Source organism: Aotus nancymaae, unplaced genomic scaffold (assembly GCF_030222135.1).
Source record: "Aotus nancymaae isolate 86718 unplaced genomic scaffold, 86718_ANA_hifiasm-v0.15.2.pri h1tg000025l, whole genome shotgun sequence".
NCBI classification, from domain to species: Eukaryota; Metazoa; Chordata; class Mammalia; order Primates; family Aotidae; genus Aotus; species Aotus nancymaae.
Genome location: NW_026988438.1, coordinates 8,521,334 through 8,539,647, shown reverse-complemented (window position 1 = coordinate 8,539,647; position 18,314 = coordinate 8,521,334). Strand labels below are relative to the sequence as shown.

The 18,314-nt window shown below is 36.6% G+C and overlaps 1 protein-coding gene across 8 annotated transcripts in view; it reads left to right on the top strand.

Annotated features, from left to right (window-relative positions):
- The window catches only part of PHF14 (PHD finger protein 14), a 191,642-nt gene that overhangs the window by 115,025 nt on the left and 58,303 nt on the right, over positions 1-18,314 (top strand). Inside the window, exon 17 of one of the 8 annotated variants that reach the window (XM_012450735.2) lies at positions 15,041-16,200. The exons of 5 other annotated variants lie outside the window; for them this stretch is intronic. In XM_012450735.2, the coding sequence (XP_012306158.1) occupies positions 15,041-15,053 (13 nt within the window). In that variant the 3' untranslated portion in view covers positions 15,054-16,200. Of the gene's footprint in view, positions 1-13,256; positions 13,277-14,376; positions 14,498-15,040; positions 16,201-18,314 lie in introns of those variants that run through there. 2 more of the 8 variants (XM_064380364.1, XM_012450736.2) reach the window with 2 other exon arrangements.

Here is an 18,314-nt window from a genome sequence, read left to right as displayed (position 1 = left end):
GGCCAGTGAATGCTCTTCCTAATGGCCCACCTTGTCTGAATCTTTTTCTTGAGTACCTGGTGGAGGTGTCTGTTAGTTTTCTATGACTGTTGGAACAGATTACCACAAATTTGGTAGCTTAAAACAACACAAAATTTTTTCATAATTCTGGAAGACATAAGTCCAAAACCAGTTTCAGTTGGTCAAGGTGTCAGCAAGGCTGGTTTCTTCTAGAGTGTTTGAGGGTAGAACCCATATTCTTGCCTTTCCTAGCATTGGAGGTGTTGTGCACTCCTTGGTTCATGATCCCTTCCTTGCATCACTCCAACCTCTTGCAGCTATATAGTCACATCTATTTATCTCTCTGATTCTGACTCCTACTTCTCTCTTACAAGGACTCTCTCCTGTGAGTATATCAGGCCCACTGGATAATAGAGAATAATCCCCTCATCTCAAAATCCTTAATCATATTTGCAAAATTCCTTTTACCATACAAGGTAACGTAATCATAAGTTCAGTGCATTAGAACATGGACTCTCGGGGATTGTTATTCAACCTACCTCATGGGAAAAAGTTTGTGAGTGAAGGTAACCATCCCAGGGGCTGTGGCTCCCAAGGCTTCTGTACTCTGATATTGGCCAACATTTGATCTTGAGCAAATCTTTAAAATTCATAACTGAATTATTCTTACTCACTTGTATAGTGCTGAGCATCTCTTCCTGTCATGCTCTGCCACAGGTGATGCAGAGCTTGGATCCATCTCTCTTTTATGGGACCTATCTTTCCTTGGATTTCAGGCCACTTGATTGGCCTGGGACCTCAGCTCTCTGATGGCTTCAGAAGTTACAGTTGTGTAGTTTATCTTGTTTTTTTCTTGTTAGGATAGAAGCATTGTTATTTCCAGTTGTTTTTGTTGTTATTGTTTTTCCATTCTAGCCAGAAGTTGGATAAAGAAACTTCAGAAAATCTGCTGAGCCTGAGGGAACACAAGTCAACTGCCAGTAATCACTATCTTCAGCTTTATAGTAATAGCAGTAGTAGTAAAGTGGAAAAAATCGTAGTGACAGTAAGGGTAGTTGTACTTGAACTCATAGTGAAGATAAGTGTTTATACTAAGCACTTACCACAACCATATGCCAAACATTGTTTTAATTATTTTATATACTTACTTAATCCTTAAACTCTATGAGGTGGTTACTGTTTTTATTTACATTTATAAATGAGACAACTGAGGCACGTGGCGATTAAGTCATTTTTTTAAGGTCTCAGGCTGATACTAACAGAGCTGGGATTTTAGTCTAGGAACTACTTCTCCAGAATCTGTACACTTAAGCATGAGGCTGTGCTGCTTCTCAAAAAGTAATTTGCTCCAAGGATATGATGGCTCATTATTCTGTAGTTAATTCAATTTCATCTGTGAACTTTTTGCCGAAATACTTCCCAGTTTTTTTGAGAATCAGGGGCATTTCATTTAATCCCATATCCCTAGAAGTGGATGGAAATTTAGATCAGCTTTTCTCAACCTGGGTTTCCTGGGAGAATTAATTCCTAATACTCTCAGGCATCCATTGAATGTAATGAATAAATGTGTTTTCAGTGTATCTTAAATTGTATTTGTTATCTACTAAATAGAAGTGAAAAAAATTGTCAAATAATTTTCTATTTTCTGTGTTTCAAATGAGGCATTCCTATAATAACCTGCAAATGATAATCCCTATATAATGTAAATATCAAGCATCATCCTGGACATCTCAACTGGAGAATGAGATAAAACCTCACCTTGAGTCTGTAGATTTTTTTTTCCCTACTCTCATCGCCTTTGAAATTGGAGACTGATCTGTTTCTAGTTGTTCTTTAGCCAGGGGCTATATCTCTGCCTGTATATAGAAGGTTAGCTTTGGGGCTATACCCTGAATTCATAACTTGGAATTCTGTTTCAAAGTGCTGTGATGTTTAGCCCACTGAGAATCCCAAGAGATTTATATCTTTGTCAGAATGCTAACTTTTAAAGGTATATTTTAAATAAGGAATAAAGAGGTCTTCCTTAATTACATGGTGTTCCCAGTTATGCAAAGTTTGTTGTGCTTTTATTCTTTTTTAGTGTCTGAGTATATGCATGCATGGATATTTGCATGTAAACTTCAACTGGGATTAAAACCATTTAGGGCCATCCGTGTATTTTATAAAGAAGATCATCCTGCATAACTAGTCCTCACTAGTAACTATCATCAAATATATTTTCACTTTAGGATATTCTTAACCTAAAGTTTTTTAATGCTCATATGGACCTGACAGTTTCACTTACAGGAGAAAGAGAATTTTGTAAAGAAGATCATCCTGCAGAATTACTCCTCGTCAGTAACTATCATCAAATATACTTGCACTTTAGGATATTCTTACCCTAAAGTTTTGGAATGCTTCTGTGGACCTCAGAGCTCCAATTATAGGGGAAAGGTAACTGGTTACCATTTCCCAGTTCATTTACAGGTATTTCATATTGTATATTGTTTTAGCCTGGGACAGAGCCCAGCAGCCTTTTAACACTTTATTAAAAGCTCTATTTAGTTGTTGCCAATTATAAAGCAGATTTGAAAGAAAAAAAAAATGAAAAAGATAAAGCAAATTTGAAAAGTGGCTTTTTTTTTTTTGAGACAGAATTCTTGCTCTGTCACCCAGGCTAGAGTGCAGTGGCACAATCAGGGCTCACTGCAACCTCCACCTCACGGGTTCAAGCCATTCTCCTGCCTCAGCCTTCTGAATAGCTACGATTACAGGCACCTGCCACCATTCTCGCCTAATTTTTGTATTTTTAGTAGAGACAGGGTTTCACTATTTTGGCCAGACTGGTCTGATCCACTTACCTTAGCCTCCCAAAATGCTGGGATTAGAGGGATGAGCCACTGCGCCCAGTCGAAAAGTGGATTTTTAAGAATTGTTTGGCTATATGGGGCTTTTACAGTCATTCAAAAAGAACTCAAGATAATCTTCCCATAGGATAGTCATGGTGATTAATAACAAACTACATAGGAAGTAAAGTTGTTTCTTGAGTTTCTTAATTTCTGCTGGTATTTTCATCAAAAGATTTTTCTGGAATTTTGACTTATCACTATACTGTTGGTGGTGGGTGGGGGAGGGAAACCTCATCTTCAGATGATTTCAGCCAATTCAGTAGATTTAATCTTAGTACCTATTTACTTCATTGATCTTGCCCCAACAATAGTAGACTAGAAATTTTTTAATGTGTTTTATTCATATTGCCACAATGGAGAATTATGACACCTAAAATAGATAATATTTTATCAGTAAAAGCTAGTGTTGATAGATTTAAGATGACTAATCTGTCATAGGTATTGATATCAGAATCTCCTCAGTTTTCTAAACCATGACCAGGGATAACCATTAGGCATAGTAGTAGGCCTTTATTATTTGAAATCACAATTTAATTTCTTGGTGAATTAGGATTCAAGGTTAGGAGAAATTTGAGATAGTCAGCTATTCAAAAATTTGCCTAGCTTTTGAACTTCATCAGCAGTATCCCCAGCATGTTATTATGCAGGTATTGTTTGAATACTTTCCCTTACCACAGTTAATGCTAGAGGCAGAGGTCAGGCTAGGTCAATCCTCATCTGAAAGTTTGCCTTCCCTTCCCATTCTCAGAGTTCACTGTCTAACTCAGCAACTTGTTTAACATCAATGTACTGCATGCGAATCAGTCAAGTGCACACACTCCCAAATCTTGTTTGTCCCTTCTTCTATTCTGTCTTCTCCTTCATCTGTCTCTAGCTCTGAGCTGTCAAACTGCCCATGGTCAGAATATGAAGACTTCAACGTTTAAATTTAATGGAAGGGGTGTGTGTGTGTGTGTGTGTGTGTGTGTGTGTGTGTGTAAGTAGGAGGGAGTGTATCTGAATTTATGTATTACTTGATTTTTTTCTGTAAATCTAAAATATTCATTTAAAGAAGTCTTTTTTACAAAGTTAAAGGACTGTGAGTAGAAAATTTTATATTTTAGAAGTTTTTGTTCATTATAAAAATTATATACAAAAATATAAAAAGTAAGTTTAAATCACCTGTAGTCTTACAGTATATCAATGTATTTACTTCAATTCAAAAATTTTTAGTGATTCTGTTGAACACATTTAAACTTTATATATAAAAATATAAAAAGTAAGTTTAAATCACCTGTAGTCTTACAGTATCTCAATGTATTTACTTCAATTCAAAAATTTCTAATGATTCTGTTCAAAACATTTTTAAAAATTTAACTGTGGATATAATTTGAAAGCTGAAATTATCAGAATATTTTGGGAACAGTTTTCTATTACAACATTTCTTGACCCATTCTCTTCTTTTCTTATTCCTGTGGCTTCCCTGAGACCTTTCACAGTATCTGGCCTCTATTTTCTGCCATGTTGTTTTGTTCACCGTAGCTTCTTTGCTGTTTTCTCTTGCCGCCTTTCTCTGTTTCTCACTTCTGATTGTCTCCCTGGGATCCCACTCTATCTGCCTTTGCTCTCCTCATTTTCATTGCTAGTGTATAACTGGGTTCTGCAGCTCTACTATGTCTCACTTCGTCCAACCTTGTGGCTTATTCTCTCGCCTGATAAAATGGCCAGAACTTGAACTCCCGTCATTGTGGAAAGTACATCATTGTCCTCACTAATACCTGGAGCAGGGCATGTGTTCTCTTTCTTCTTCTTCTTTTTTTTTTTTTTTATTGCATTTTAGGTGTTGGGGTACATGTGAAAAACATGCAAGATTGTTGCATAGGTGCATACGTGGCAGTGTGATTTGCTGCCTTCCTCCCTTTCACCTATATGTGGCATTTCTCACCATGCTATCTCTCCCCAACTCCCCACCCCCCGGCTGTGCCCCCCAACTCCCCCCCAACAGACCCCAGTGTATAGTGCTCCCCTCCCTGTGTCCATGTGTTCCCATTGTTCAACACCCATCTATGAGTGAGAACATGTGGTGTTTGATTTTGTGTTCTTGTGTCAGTTTGCTGAGAATGATGGTTTGCAGGTTCATCCATGTCCCTACAAAGGACACGAACTCATCGTTTCTGATAGCTGCATAATATTCCATGGTGTATATGTGCCACATTTTCCCTGTCCAGTCTATCATCAATGGGCATTTGGGTTGGTTCCAGGTCTTTGCTATTGTAAACTGTGCTGCAATGAACATTCGTGTGCATGTGTCCTTATAGTAGAACAATTTATAATCCTTTGGATATATACCCAGTAATGGGATTGCTGGGTCAGATGGAATTTCTATTTCTAGGTCCTTGAGGAATCGCCACACTGTCTTCCACAATGGTTGAACTAATTTACACTCCCACCAACAGTGTAAACGTGTTCCTATTTCTCCACATCCTCTCCAGCATCTGTTGTCTCCAGATTTTTAATGATCGCCATTCTAACAGGCGTGAGATGGTATCTCAATGTGGTTTTGATTTGCATTTCTCTAATGACCAGTGATGATGAACATTTTTTCATATGTTTGTTGGCCTCATGTATGTCTTCTTTTGTAAAGTATCTGTTCATATCCTTCACCCACTTTTGAATGGGCTTGTTTGTTTTTTTCTTGTAAATCTGTTTTAGTTCTTTGTATATTCTGGATATCGGCCCTTTGTCAGATGTGTAAGCTGCAAAAATTTTTTCCCATTCTGTTGGTTGCCGATTCACTCTAATGACTGTTTCTTTTGCTGTGCAGAAGCTGTGGAGTTTGATTAGGTCCCATTTGTCTATTTTGGCTTTTGTTGCCAATGCTTTTGGTGTTTTGGTCATGAAGTCCTTGCCTACACCTATGTCCTGAATGGTTTTGCCTAGGTTTTCTTCTAGGGTTTTTATGGTTTTAGGTCTTATGTTTAAGTCTTTAATCCATCTGGAGTTAATTTTAGTGTTAGGAAGGGGTCCAGTTTCTGCTTTCTGCATATGGCTAGCCAGTTTTCCCAACACCACTTATTAAACAGGGAATCCTTTCCCCATTGCTTGTTTTTGTCAGGTTTGTCAAAGATCGGATGGTTGTAGATACGTTGTGTTGCCTCCGAGGCCTCTGTTCTGTGCCATTGGTCTATATCTCTGTTTTGGTACCAGTACCATGCTGTTTTGATTACTGTAGCCTTGTAGTATAGTTTGATGTCCGGTAGTGTGATGCCTCCCGCTTTGTTCTTTTTGCTTAGAATTGACTTGGCTATGCGGGCTCTCTTTTGGTTCCATATGAAGTTTAAGGTGGTTTTTTCCAGTTCTGTGAAGATGGTCATTGGTAGCTTGATGGAGATAGCGTTGAATCTGTAAATCACTTTGGGCAGTATGGCCATTTTCACGATATTGATTCTTCCTAACCATGAACATGGAATGTTTCTCCATCTGTTTGTGTCCCCTCTTATTTCGTTGAGCAGTGGTTTGTAGTTCTCCTTGAAGAGGTCCTTTACGTTCCTTGTTAGTTGTATTCCTAGGTATTTTATTCTCTTTGTATCAATTGTGAATGGCAGTTCGTTCTTAATTTGGCTCTCTTTAGGTCTGTTATTGGTGTATAGGAATGTTTGTGATTTTTGCACATTGATTTTGTATTCTGAGACTTTGCTGAAGTTTCTTATCAGTTTCAGGAGATTTTGGACTGAGATGATGGGGTCTTCTAGATATACAATCATGTCATCTTCAAATAGAGACAATTTGACTTCCTCCTTTCCTAATTGAATACCCTTTATTTCTTTTTCTTGCCTGATTGCTCTGGCTAGAACTTCCAGTACTATATTGAACAGGAGTGGTGAGAGAGGGCATCCTTGTCTAGTGCCAGATTTCAAAGGGAATGCTTCCAGTTTTTGCCCATTCAGTATGATATTGGCTGTTGATTTGTTGTAAATAGCTTTTATTATTTTGCGATACATTCCGTCGATACCTAGTTTATTGAGGGTTTTTAGCATAAAGGGCTGTTGAATTTTGTCGAAGGCCTTCTCTGAATCAATTGAGATAATCATGTGATTTTTGTCTTTGATTCTGTTTATGTGGTGAATTATATTTATAGACTTACGTATGTTGAACCAGCCTTGCATCCCCCGGGTGAATCCTACTTGATCCTGGTGGATAAGCTTTTTGATGTGCTGTTGCAATCAGCTTGCCAGTATTTTATTGAAGATTTTTGCATCTATGTTCATCATGGATGTTGGCCTGTAGTTTTCTTTTCTTGTTGAGTCTCTGCCGAGTTTTGGTATCAGGATGATGTTGGTCTCATAAAATGATTTGGGAAGGATTCCCTCTTTTTGGATTATGTGGAATAGTTTCAGAAGGAATGGTACCAGTTCCTCTTTGTATGTCTGGTAGAATTCGGCTGTGAACCCATCTGGACCTGGGCTATTTTTGGGTGGTAGACTCTTAATTGCTGCCTCGACTTCAGACCTTGTTATTGGTCTATTCAGGGTTTCGACTTCTTCCTGGTTTAGGCTTGGGAGGAGGCAACTGTCCAGGAATTTATCCATTTCTTCCAGGTTTTCTAGTTTATGTGCATAGAGTTGTTTGTAATAATCTCTGATGATGGTTTGAATTTCTGTGGAATCTGTGCTGATATCCCCTTTATCGTTTTTTATTGCATCTATTTGGTTATTCTCTCTTTTCTTTTTTATTAATCTAGCTAGTGGTCTGTCTATTTTGTTGATCATTTCAAAAAACCAGCTCCTGGATTTATTGATTTTTTGAAGGGTTTTTCGTGTCTCTATCTCCTTCAGTTCTGCTCTGATCTTAGTTATTTCTTGTCTTCTGCTAGGTTTTGAGTTTTTTTGCTCTTGCTCCTCTAGCTCTTTCAATTTTGATGATAGGCTGTCAACTTTAGATCTCTCCTTTCTTCTCATGTGGGCACTTATTGCTATATATTTTCCTCTAGAGACTGCTTTAAATGTGTCCCAGAGATTCTGGTATGTGATGTCTTCATTCTCGTTGGTTTCGAAGAACATCTTTATTTCTGCCTTCATTTCATTGTTTATCCAGTCAACATTCAAGAGAAAGTTGTTCAGTTTCCATCAAGCTGTGCAGTTCTGAGTTAGTTTCTGAATTCTGAGTTCTAACTTGATTGCACTGTGGTCTGAGAGACTGTTAGTTATGGTTTCCGTTCTTTTGCATTTGCTGAGGAGTGATTTACTTCCAATTATGTGGTCAATTTTAGAGTAAGTGTGATGTGGTGCTGAGAAGAATGTATATTCTGTGGATTTGGGGTGGAGAGTTCTGTAAATGTCTGTTAGGTTTGCTTGTTCCAGGTCTGAGTTCAAGTCCTGGATATCCTTGTTAATTTTCTGTCTCGTTGATCTGTCTAATATTGACAATGGTGTGTTGAAGTCTCCCACTATTATTGTGTGGGAGTCTATGTGTCTTTGTAAGTCATTAAGAACTTGCCTTATGTATCTGGGTGCTCCTGTATTAGGTGCAAATATATTTAGGATCGTTAGCTCTTCTTGTTGCATTGATCCTTTTACCATTATGTAATGTCCTTCTTTGTCTCTTTTGATCTTTGTTGCTTTAAAGTCTATTTTATCAGAGATGAGAATTGCAACTCCTGCTTTTTTTTGCTCTCCATTTGCTTGGTAAATCTTCCTCCATCCCTTTATTTTGAGCCTTTGTGTATCCTTGCATATGAGATGGGTTTCCTGAATACAGCACACAGATGGGTTTTGGCTTTTTATCCAATTTGCCAGTCTGTGTCTTTTGATTGGGGCATTTAGTCCATTTACGTTTAGGGTTAATATTGTTATGTGTGAATTTGATCCTGCCATTTTGATGCTAGCTGGCTGTTTTTCCCGTTGGTTGATGCAGATTCTTCATTGTGTTGATGCTCTTTACCATTTGGTGTGTTTTTGGAGTGGCTGGTACTGGTTGTTCTTTTCTAGGTGTAGTGCATCTTTTAGGAGCTCTTGTAAGGCAGGTCTGGTGGTGATGAAATCTCTGAGTACTTGCTTATTCACAAAGGATTTTATTTTTCCTTTACTTAGGAAGCTTAGTTTGGCTTGATATGAAATTCTGGGTTGAAAGTTCTTTTCTTTAAGGATGTTGAATATTGGCCCCCACTCTCTTCTGGCTTGTAGGGTTTCTGCTGAGAGATCTGCTGTGAGTCTGATGGGCTTCCCTTTGTGGGTAACCCGACCTTTCTCTCTGGCTGCCCTTAGCAGTTTCTCCTTCATTTCAACCCTGGTGAATCTGACGATTATGTGCCTTGGGTTTGCTCTTCTTGAGGAATATCTTTGTGGTGTTCTCTGTATTTCCTGGACTTGAATATTGGCCTGCCTTGCTAGGTTGGGGAAGTTTTCCTGGATAATATCCTGAAGAGTATTTTCCAGCTTGGATTCATTCTCTTCGTCACATTCAGGTACACCTATCAAACGTAGGTTAGGTCTTTTCACATAGTCCTATATTTCTTGTTGACTTTGTTCATTCCTTTTTACCCTGTTTTCTCTAATCTTCCCTTCTCGTTTTATTTCATTGAGTTGATCTTCGACCTCTGATATCCTTTCTTCTGCTTGGCCAATTCGGCTGTTGGAACTTGTGCATGCTTCGCGAAGTTCTCGTGTTGTGTTTTTCAGCTCCATCAATTCACTTATATTCCTCTCTAAGTTGTCCATTCTCGTTAACATTTCGTCAAATCTTTTTTCAAGGTTCTTAGTTTCTTTGCATTGTGTTAGAACATGTTCTTTTAGCTCACGGAAGTTTCTTATTACCCACCTTCTGAAGTCTGATTCTGTCATTTCATCACACTCATTCTCCATCCAGTCTTGTTCCCTTGCTGGTGAGGAGTTGTGATCCCTTGTAGGAGGAGAGGTGTTCTGGTTTCGGGTGTTTTCCTCCTTTTTGCGCTGGTTTCTTCCCATCTTTGTGGATTTATCCACCTGTCGGCTTTGTAGTTGTTGACTTTCTGATTGGGTCTCTCAGTGGACGTCCTGTTTGTTGTTGATGAAGTCATTTCTCTTTCTTATTTTTCCTTTTAACTGTCTGGCCTCTCTGCTGTGGGACTGCTGAGGTCCACTCCAGGCCCTGCTTGCCTGGGGATCACTTGCAGCAGCTGCTGAACAGTAAAGGTTGCTACCAGTTTCTTCTTCTGCTTTGTCCCAGAAGGATACCTGCCAAATGTCAGTCTGAGCTCTCCTTTATGAGGTGACTCTTTGGATATACGGGGGTCAGGGAGCTGCTTGAGGAAACAGTCTGTCCTTTATATTAGCTCAGGTGCTGAGCTGTGAGCCCCATTGTTCATTCAGAGCTGCTGGGCCGGTAAATTTAAGTCTGCAGCAGGAGAACTCATAAACCCCTATTTTTTTCCCCAGGTGTTCTGTCCTAGGGATTTAGGGCTTTATGAGTTTCTGCTGTGCTGCTGCCTTTTTTTTTCTTCAGGGCTGCCCTCCCCACAAGGAGACAGCCTAGTCACTCTCAGCCTACAGAGACTTCGCTAAGCTGCTGTGGGCTCTGCCCATCTGCCGTGTGAACTTCCCTGCAGTCCTGTTTATATGGGTGTAGTTAGAACTGCCTCTGCAGTGTTGGCCCGCCTCTGTAATGACGGACTCTCTCTGTAATGGCGGGTTGCCTCGGCAACGGTGGGTTGCCTCAGGAATGGCGGACTGCCTCCGTAATGGTGGAGTGCCTCAGGAATGGCGGACGCCCCTCCCCCACAGAGCTGGACCATCCCGGGTTCAGCTGTGCTTGCTGTGAAACTCTCAACCCAGAGCGTTTCCAATTGCTGTTTTTTGTTTGTTTGTTTTTGATTTTGTGGGGGTGGGACCAGCCGGGCCTGATCTCCTGGCTCCCTGCCTCAGAGCCTTTTGTTTTTTAGTTGAACGGTCAGCTCTCTTCCAGGTGTCCTGGTCGCCTGTTGAATAGGTGCCGGGATCTGTGTGATTTCCCGTGTGGTGACCCACTGCGCTGACTGAAACCGCAGCTCTGAGATTCGTGGCGCTTTTTTGCCTGGGAATCTCCTGGCCTGGCTCCCTGTTTCACCTCCTCTTGCTGGCCAAGTGGGAACACAGTCCCGTTTACTCTATACCGGAAGCCACTGTGCCAAGGCGCAGGCAAAACAGCCACCCTGGCCACCCGTGGGGCTCCTCTGCCTGGGAATCTCCTGGTCTGTGGGCAATAAAAATCCGTCTGGAAATGCAGCATCCACTTACCCTCTGCACTTTCACTCAGAGCTGCAATCCTGAGCTGCACCTAACCGGCCATCTTGGAACTTCCTCCCTCTCTTTCTTCTTTTTTCCCCACAGCACCCTACTGTTCTTTACTTCATTCTCTAAATACCGTTATTCCAAGGCTGTCTTAGATGTTTGCTGAGCAATTTAGGTTAACAGAGGCGTTATACACAGAACAGTCTAAGATTGAAAATTAAATGCTTTGCATTCTTGTTCATAAAAGTTACTTGGCCATCTCTGTCACTAAGATTGTTTCCTTTTTGCTTTAGACCTGGCTTTATAAAAAGCAGTGATTAGTGATTTAAGATAAATATCTTTAGAAATAAAATGATGCTTCATTCTATGTCATGAAGATATTAGATTCTAAGGAAGGAATTCGAAAATTGTCAATATTGTGCTATGACTTTTAAAAGTTCTTTTCAAAAATGCTTTTCTATTGGTAAAAATTGGGGAAGAGAGGTTTAATTTTCAAAGTATTCATTTTTGGATAATGAGTGTAGCCCAGCTGCCACTGAATTTTTCTTTTTAAGGTAGTATTCTGATAAAATTTAAATTAAAAAATGTTCACTTGGTATATTTTTTCTATAATTAAGCTGATTTGCTGATTTTGTTAGACATGTAGATTGGTTAACCTTCCTAACATGTTTAGTATTTTTTGTATCACATTCTTTGACATTAAAATCTGTATTAGAACATCAGACCTTTAAGTGCCTTTGTATTATTCATAAATATTTTTGGTTTATGTTACTAATGTTTGCATTTTTCAATTTTCAAAAAAACTTTTTAATAGATGCAGTATATTCAAGTAATTTGTATTTAAAGAAAACAGAAGCCTGAACGTCATATATATTACATAGTGAAGTGTGGTATTTATGGGGTACACAATTTTAGAGTAATAAACATTATCATTTCAAGCACGTATAGAAGTGAAATATTTCTCATTTTATACATTTGTTTCTGTAAGATTTGTTTTTGCAGTTTTAACTTATCTTCCATTGCAATGTGTTAATATTGTTAAATTATACAAGGGAAGGATTATATATTACGTGCATACCTAATCATTTGGAGAGACTGAGACTCTCACCACAGTTCTGCTATTGACTAGATGAATGACCTTGAATCAAGTTACCTCTGAGGTCATTGTCTTTAACATGAAAGCACTAACTTTATTTTTTCTCAAATTATATAACTGAGATTTCAAAACAAATACACAGTTTCAAAAAACATCATAAAGTCTGTAATCTCACCATTCATCTAACACTTGATTTATCTGTGTAGACTCACTACTAAGCAGCAGGGAATGAGCTTTGTCAGGGATAGAGCTGTGAGCCCCTTCCTCCCTCTTGGCAGGAATTATTGGCAATTGACTACTGACAATTTCTTTAAGTGAGCTGATGATGTCTTTATTTAAAAATTTCAACCCTTGGAGTCATACGAAACAAGTATAATCCAACTACTAGTTGAGAAGCCAGCTATATTGTTTTCGATTTTTCTTTTATTTTTAAATTAGGTATTCTGTTTCATCTGTTACTTTTATAGAAAGGTTTTTATTTATATTGATTTTATATTTTTTATACATATGAAATAGACATTTGAAATAGACATAATAATGAAACGAGGTGAAATGAATTTGAAAATAAGACTGGATACAGATTTCAAAATCTGATAGATTTCCCCAGTGAAATGTTATTTTAAAGTCATTTTGGACTGGGAATTGTAGTAATGATAATGTTAGATACTTACTGTGTCCCAGGCTATGTTTTCTGATCTTTGGCTCTGTTATCACATTCAGTTCTTACAACAATCTTATGAGGTATACATATCTCCATTTTAGAAGTGAGGTAACTGGGGTACATAGACACTAAGCAACATGAAATAGAAATTGATCCAATTATATATTTAAATTATATAATGTAAATTAAGTTATGTATTAGAATATAATTTCTTTCCTTCCAGAAAAATACTACCATAGTGTATGATAAAATCTACCGGCCTTCACATTAGTTGCCAAGATTTGTTGAGGGCTTATATGCCAGTCAGTGTGCTAGTGCTTTCCACATTTTATCTCATTTAATCCTCACAGCTGCATAAAATAGATAATGATTTCATTACTATTTTATAGTTGAGAAAAATGAGAAGAATTACTTACCCAAGATTATACAACTGGAAAATGGTGGAATTGGAATTTGAGTCTAGGCCGTCTTAACCATACAGTTCATGCACTAACCATTAAGCATACTGCCTCACTGCACTACACTGCTTTAGCATACTTGACTTCACTGGGGCAAGAAAAGTAGATACTTCCTCTTGACAGGTAATTCCAACTATATAAGATATAAAATATATTGATAGTTCCTGGTGTGTGCGTCAGTGCAGCCCTTAGAAAACAATTTTTTTTCTACATTAATTTACTTACTAGCTGCATATGAAATAAATACAAAGCCCAAACTTGATCTTTAATTTGAAATACTGTGCAGTTTTTTGTTCTGGGAAGATAAGAGCCAAGACAAGTCATGCTACTTATTCTAGCTTTAAGGGAAATTTGGAATATTAAATGAAATTTAGGATATTTAGGGGGATATTAGCAATAGCTCTTTAGTTTTTGTCAAACTTGACTTATCAACTTGTATTTAATTGGGGTTTAAAGCGGATTTCCATGATACCTAATGTGTCTATATTCAGATTCATTTCAAAGTCAAATATAAATATGTATTTTCAGTTGTCTTCTCCTCTCCATTATTTGTCCATCTAATTTAGAGTTAATTGTATTACTATTATAAATGATATGGTTGCTTCCTCTTGCATTATACTTTTCCAGTAGTAAACTACAGACAGAACACTTCTCAGAATATCAGATTCAGAATGTGCTCAAAAGCTCTTCACTCAGAGACTGAAGCACTGAAAAAAGTTAGCATGTGTGACCTTACTATTTAACAAGCGAATTCAACTCTATTATTTCTTATATGTTAATAAATACATCATTTCTTTGAAAACTGTGTTTCACGTTTGTATTCTTTTTTTGGGTGGCGGGTTACAATTTTGTTTTTTCTTTCTTTGGAGGTTATTCAATTTGGCATGATGGCTCTCCTCAGTAACGCCTTATTTGTCTGTGTGCCACTTTTCACTTTCTTTTTCTCAGTGGAACCTGGAAGCATTAAACACATCTCTCTAATTGTTAATATTAAAAAATGAGCTTTTTCTGTGATGTGTGACTACTTGGCATTTTTACCTCATCTTCACAGATCTAAATGTTTGAAGGAAAGGATTAATTTTTATGTTTACCCCAGTCAAAAAATTTTACTTCTAATCACCAAAATTTCTCCTCCGAAAATAAAGACACAAAGGTAACAAATAATTGTAACCTAACGTATTTCTAAATAGTCTTTTTAAAATAAAGTCAGAATAGACACAAAGTATAACAATTATTTGAAAATTTCCTCCCTGAGACTGTATTTGAGTATAACCATCACTGTCACGTATTGATTAGATGTGCTTGTTTTCAGCACAGTTGCATGCTTTCTAAAGCAATGTGAAATTGCCATATTTGATAGGAAATTGCAATTTTTTAAAAACATTTATTGATCAAATGTTTCCTTTTATAAATATAAGTGCTTCATCATTTTAATATATATTTTTTTTGCTTTAGAAATATAGGTTTATTTTGACAACCCAAAATAATAATAATAATACAAGAGGAGGCAACTCAGTGTTTCAAATGATAAAAATAGTTCAGCTTTAACCAATACACAAGATCATGGCATTTAGGTTTAGGGTATCTGTCTCTTTGGACCAGATTATATGTTATTTGAATCTACTGTGGTTTGTTAGTATGTTTCATAAGACATAGTGCAGAGCTGCTATGATCTTTAAATGTTAATGTTCTTTTCTTATCACTTTACTGTGTAGATACCCTTCATGAGACCCAACTCTGCCACAGCTCATCCACGGAGGCAATCCCGGAAACCTCTTTTATAAGTGTGATTTTAAAAATGTGGATTAAACTCTCGATAGAGTACATAAAGTAAAGGAGAACAGCTATCTTGTCCTTTCTATAAGCTTATCACTGCAAAAAGTTGCCTTTTGCTTGTCAGGTTTGGATAGCATATAATTGATTGGTTTGTTACTTGGACTAACAAGGCAATGGATTTGCCTGTGTGGATTTTTTTTCCAATTTTTCTTCTTTTTTTGCACTAATCAGAAATATTTGATATGTGCATTGTTGAAAAAAACTGGATACCTGTCTTATCAGAATTGTCCTATAAAGTAATGTCTTTCCCTCTTGCTTCTTTGGCAAATGATGATACACAGTGTTTGGACTTACTGAAGAGTTACTAAAGCCTATGGGACTTAATAAATACAATATGCTACTCCCTGTTGTTGAACAATACAAGTAACAAACAAGAAAGACAATGCCTTCCATTAATCTGCTATTCTGTTTCCTTCAACTTAATACATAGATTCATATATGAAGTGCTATATTGTAAAACAACTATAGACTCTTACATTGGACGTTATTTCTATTTATAGTATTCAGCAAAAGTGAAAGACTTGTGAAACATATGACATTCTATTTTTGACTTATTAGTCCTAGTGTGAAATCATTAATATTATTAGCATGAAATTTTTACAACTTCAGAATTTAAGGTCCTGAATAAAAATACATGTGTTGATCTCTAGATATTTTCGAGTAATCCCCAAATATATTCAGTCCTTATTGTTTTAATATAAACTTTCTGTGTTCAGTATAATTTTATTTTTCTCAACCTTAAATATGAACTTAGGAAATAAGGAGGGAGATACAAAGATTATTGACTATACAACCTACCAGCTGAAAGAAAGATCTTCATCAACATCTGTATCTTTCCAGAGGTATACAGAATTAAAATTTGATCTTCAAGCTTTAATGATCCAGTTTTAAGTCAACGGCAGAAATACGTTGAATATTTCATCACTCAATCTTGAACTGACTTAGAAGAGACTCTGCTGAAATTGAAATGCACATATACATGTAAATTGTCAACATGTAATTTGGAATTTTCTGATTAATAAATGTGGTTTTGGACATATTTTTGGGTACAGTGACAGTGGAAAATAGTTTAAACTTTAGGAATAGAGTAGGTGATGTTATTATCAAAAGCAATTGTAATTGTAAAGCTGCTGTAATCCAGTAGTCTCTAGTTACAGTGAGGAACCCTATGATTGGATGAAATGTTTGATAAAAATAAAATGTGTATGAAATTACATATAAACAGATTATTAACTTATTGAAAGATCTCCTAACATTGGGGGAAAAATATTCATAATCTTTAGAAAAACTAGTAGACTTTTTTTTTTAAAGAATAAGATAGGATTAGTTATCACTATATAAGCTTAAGGAAATGTTGGTAATTACTACTTTTGCTGAACTCTGGCTGATTTTAAGCGAAACAACAGATTGCCTCTTTCTAAGTGGAATATACTAATATATTAGACCATGGCTCTTTTTAAATATTTAGTGAGAAATTACTAGTAGTTGCTTTATTTTAGGTTTTTTGAGAAACTGTTAGGCCTTGTTTTGGTATCACTGTTAATCAAAATCCTTTTCACTTTTATTCTAATTAGAATACTGTATTATTCTCCATCTTGCGTTTTTGGTGGTGGTGGATGTGCTATTCCACATTTGGTGCTAGTGCTAGTCTTAAGAATCTTTGTCACATGTTTTACATAAAAACTGCAAAATTCATAAGATATAGGTCCTGCAAAAAGTATAGTTGAAATAAGAGAACTTTTGAAGTAACTAGGATAGACTGCTTTCTCCTAATAATCTCTTAAATGCACCCATAGCCACAGTATAACATTATTCCCTGTCCGTAATTGGTCCAACTGCTATAAGGAGAAAATTGGTATGTGCTTAAGAAAATATGTACTAGGTGATTCATATTTCACAGTCGAACATAAGAGAGAACGGCACATCAGATAAATGATGGTTGTTTATCACACAGTAGGGAAAGGAAGAAACATTAACATATCAGGAAGGAAATGAATGTCTCTGAAATACAGGGAGAATGACATAATAGTAAGTAGTGGTTCTCAAACTTTGTGCATCAGAATCACAGGAAAATTTGTTAAAACACAGGTGACTACTCTGTTCCTCTCCTCATCCTCCCTCCACCCACATTACTCCCTCCTCATTCCCCCTGAGTTTCTGATCTAGTAGAAAATTTGCAGTTCTAGCAAATTCCCAGGTGATGGTGATGCTGCTGGCCTGGAACACCACATTAAGACCATTTTTAGGTAGTATTTAAAAAAAAAAAAAAATTTTGTTGTGCTCAACATTGATTGACAAAGGAATGTGCTTTTTAAATCTCCTTAAAAGAGTCTTTAGATTTCCTCTAGATTCTTCTAATTTCTTCTAGAATTTGGTAATTCAGTCTTCAACACATGCATTTTTTTTATTTTATAAATTTAAATAAATCGTTTGTTTTACACTGACTATGGAAACAGCAGTATTTTAGATACAGAAAGAAATCAGTAAACATAGCCTTTGTTCACAATTCACTAATCCTTTTTTTATAAAGACTTGAAATTAAGATTATGTTTGAACATGGAAACAAAACTTAACCTTTATCCATCTTAACTTTAGAAATTATATTTATGCATTTTTTACAGATCATTGTCATTCATTGTTGCTTGAGTGTTCATCTGATTTTATATTTATGATGTTAAAAATAGACTGCTGACCAATAAATAATAAAAATATTTACACTCTATCCTATTTCCCTGTATTCACATCCTGTTACTTAATGAAAACCACTGTTTTTAAATGAAGTTACTTATTTCATAAAACTCAACACTATTTTACTTGATTCTCAATATGAGAATATTTTATGAATATTTCACTAAAATCTATTCAAGGAATTCAGAAGGACTCTCCAGCAGAGCAGAATATTTACATTGTTAATTTTTTTTAAATGTTTTAACATGGCAATTGAAACTTGTTTAAGAGACTCAACTTGGAAATTCATGACATATGAAGGCAGAATCATTTTTCTACCTGTCTGAGTCAGCATTTTGTAAGTTTACATAAAATTAAGGATTGTGATTTCTAAGATAGGCATGCTTTGCAAATATTTCTCTGTAAAAATGGAAGCCCCTTTCCCATAGTGCTCACTGTGAGGCTTTCTGTAGGCCTGCTGATAAG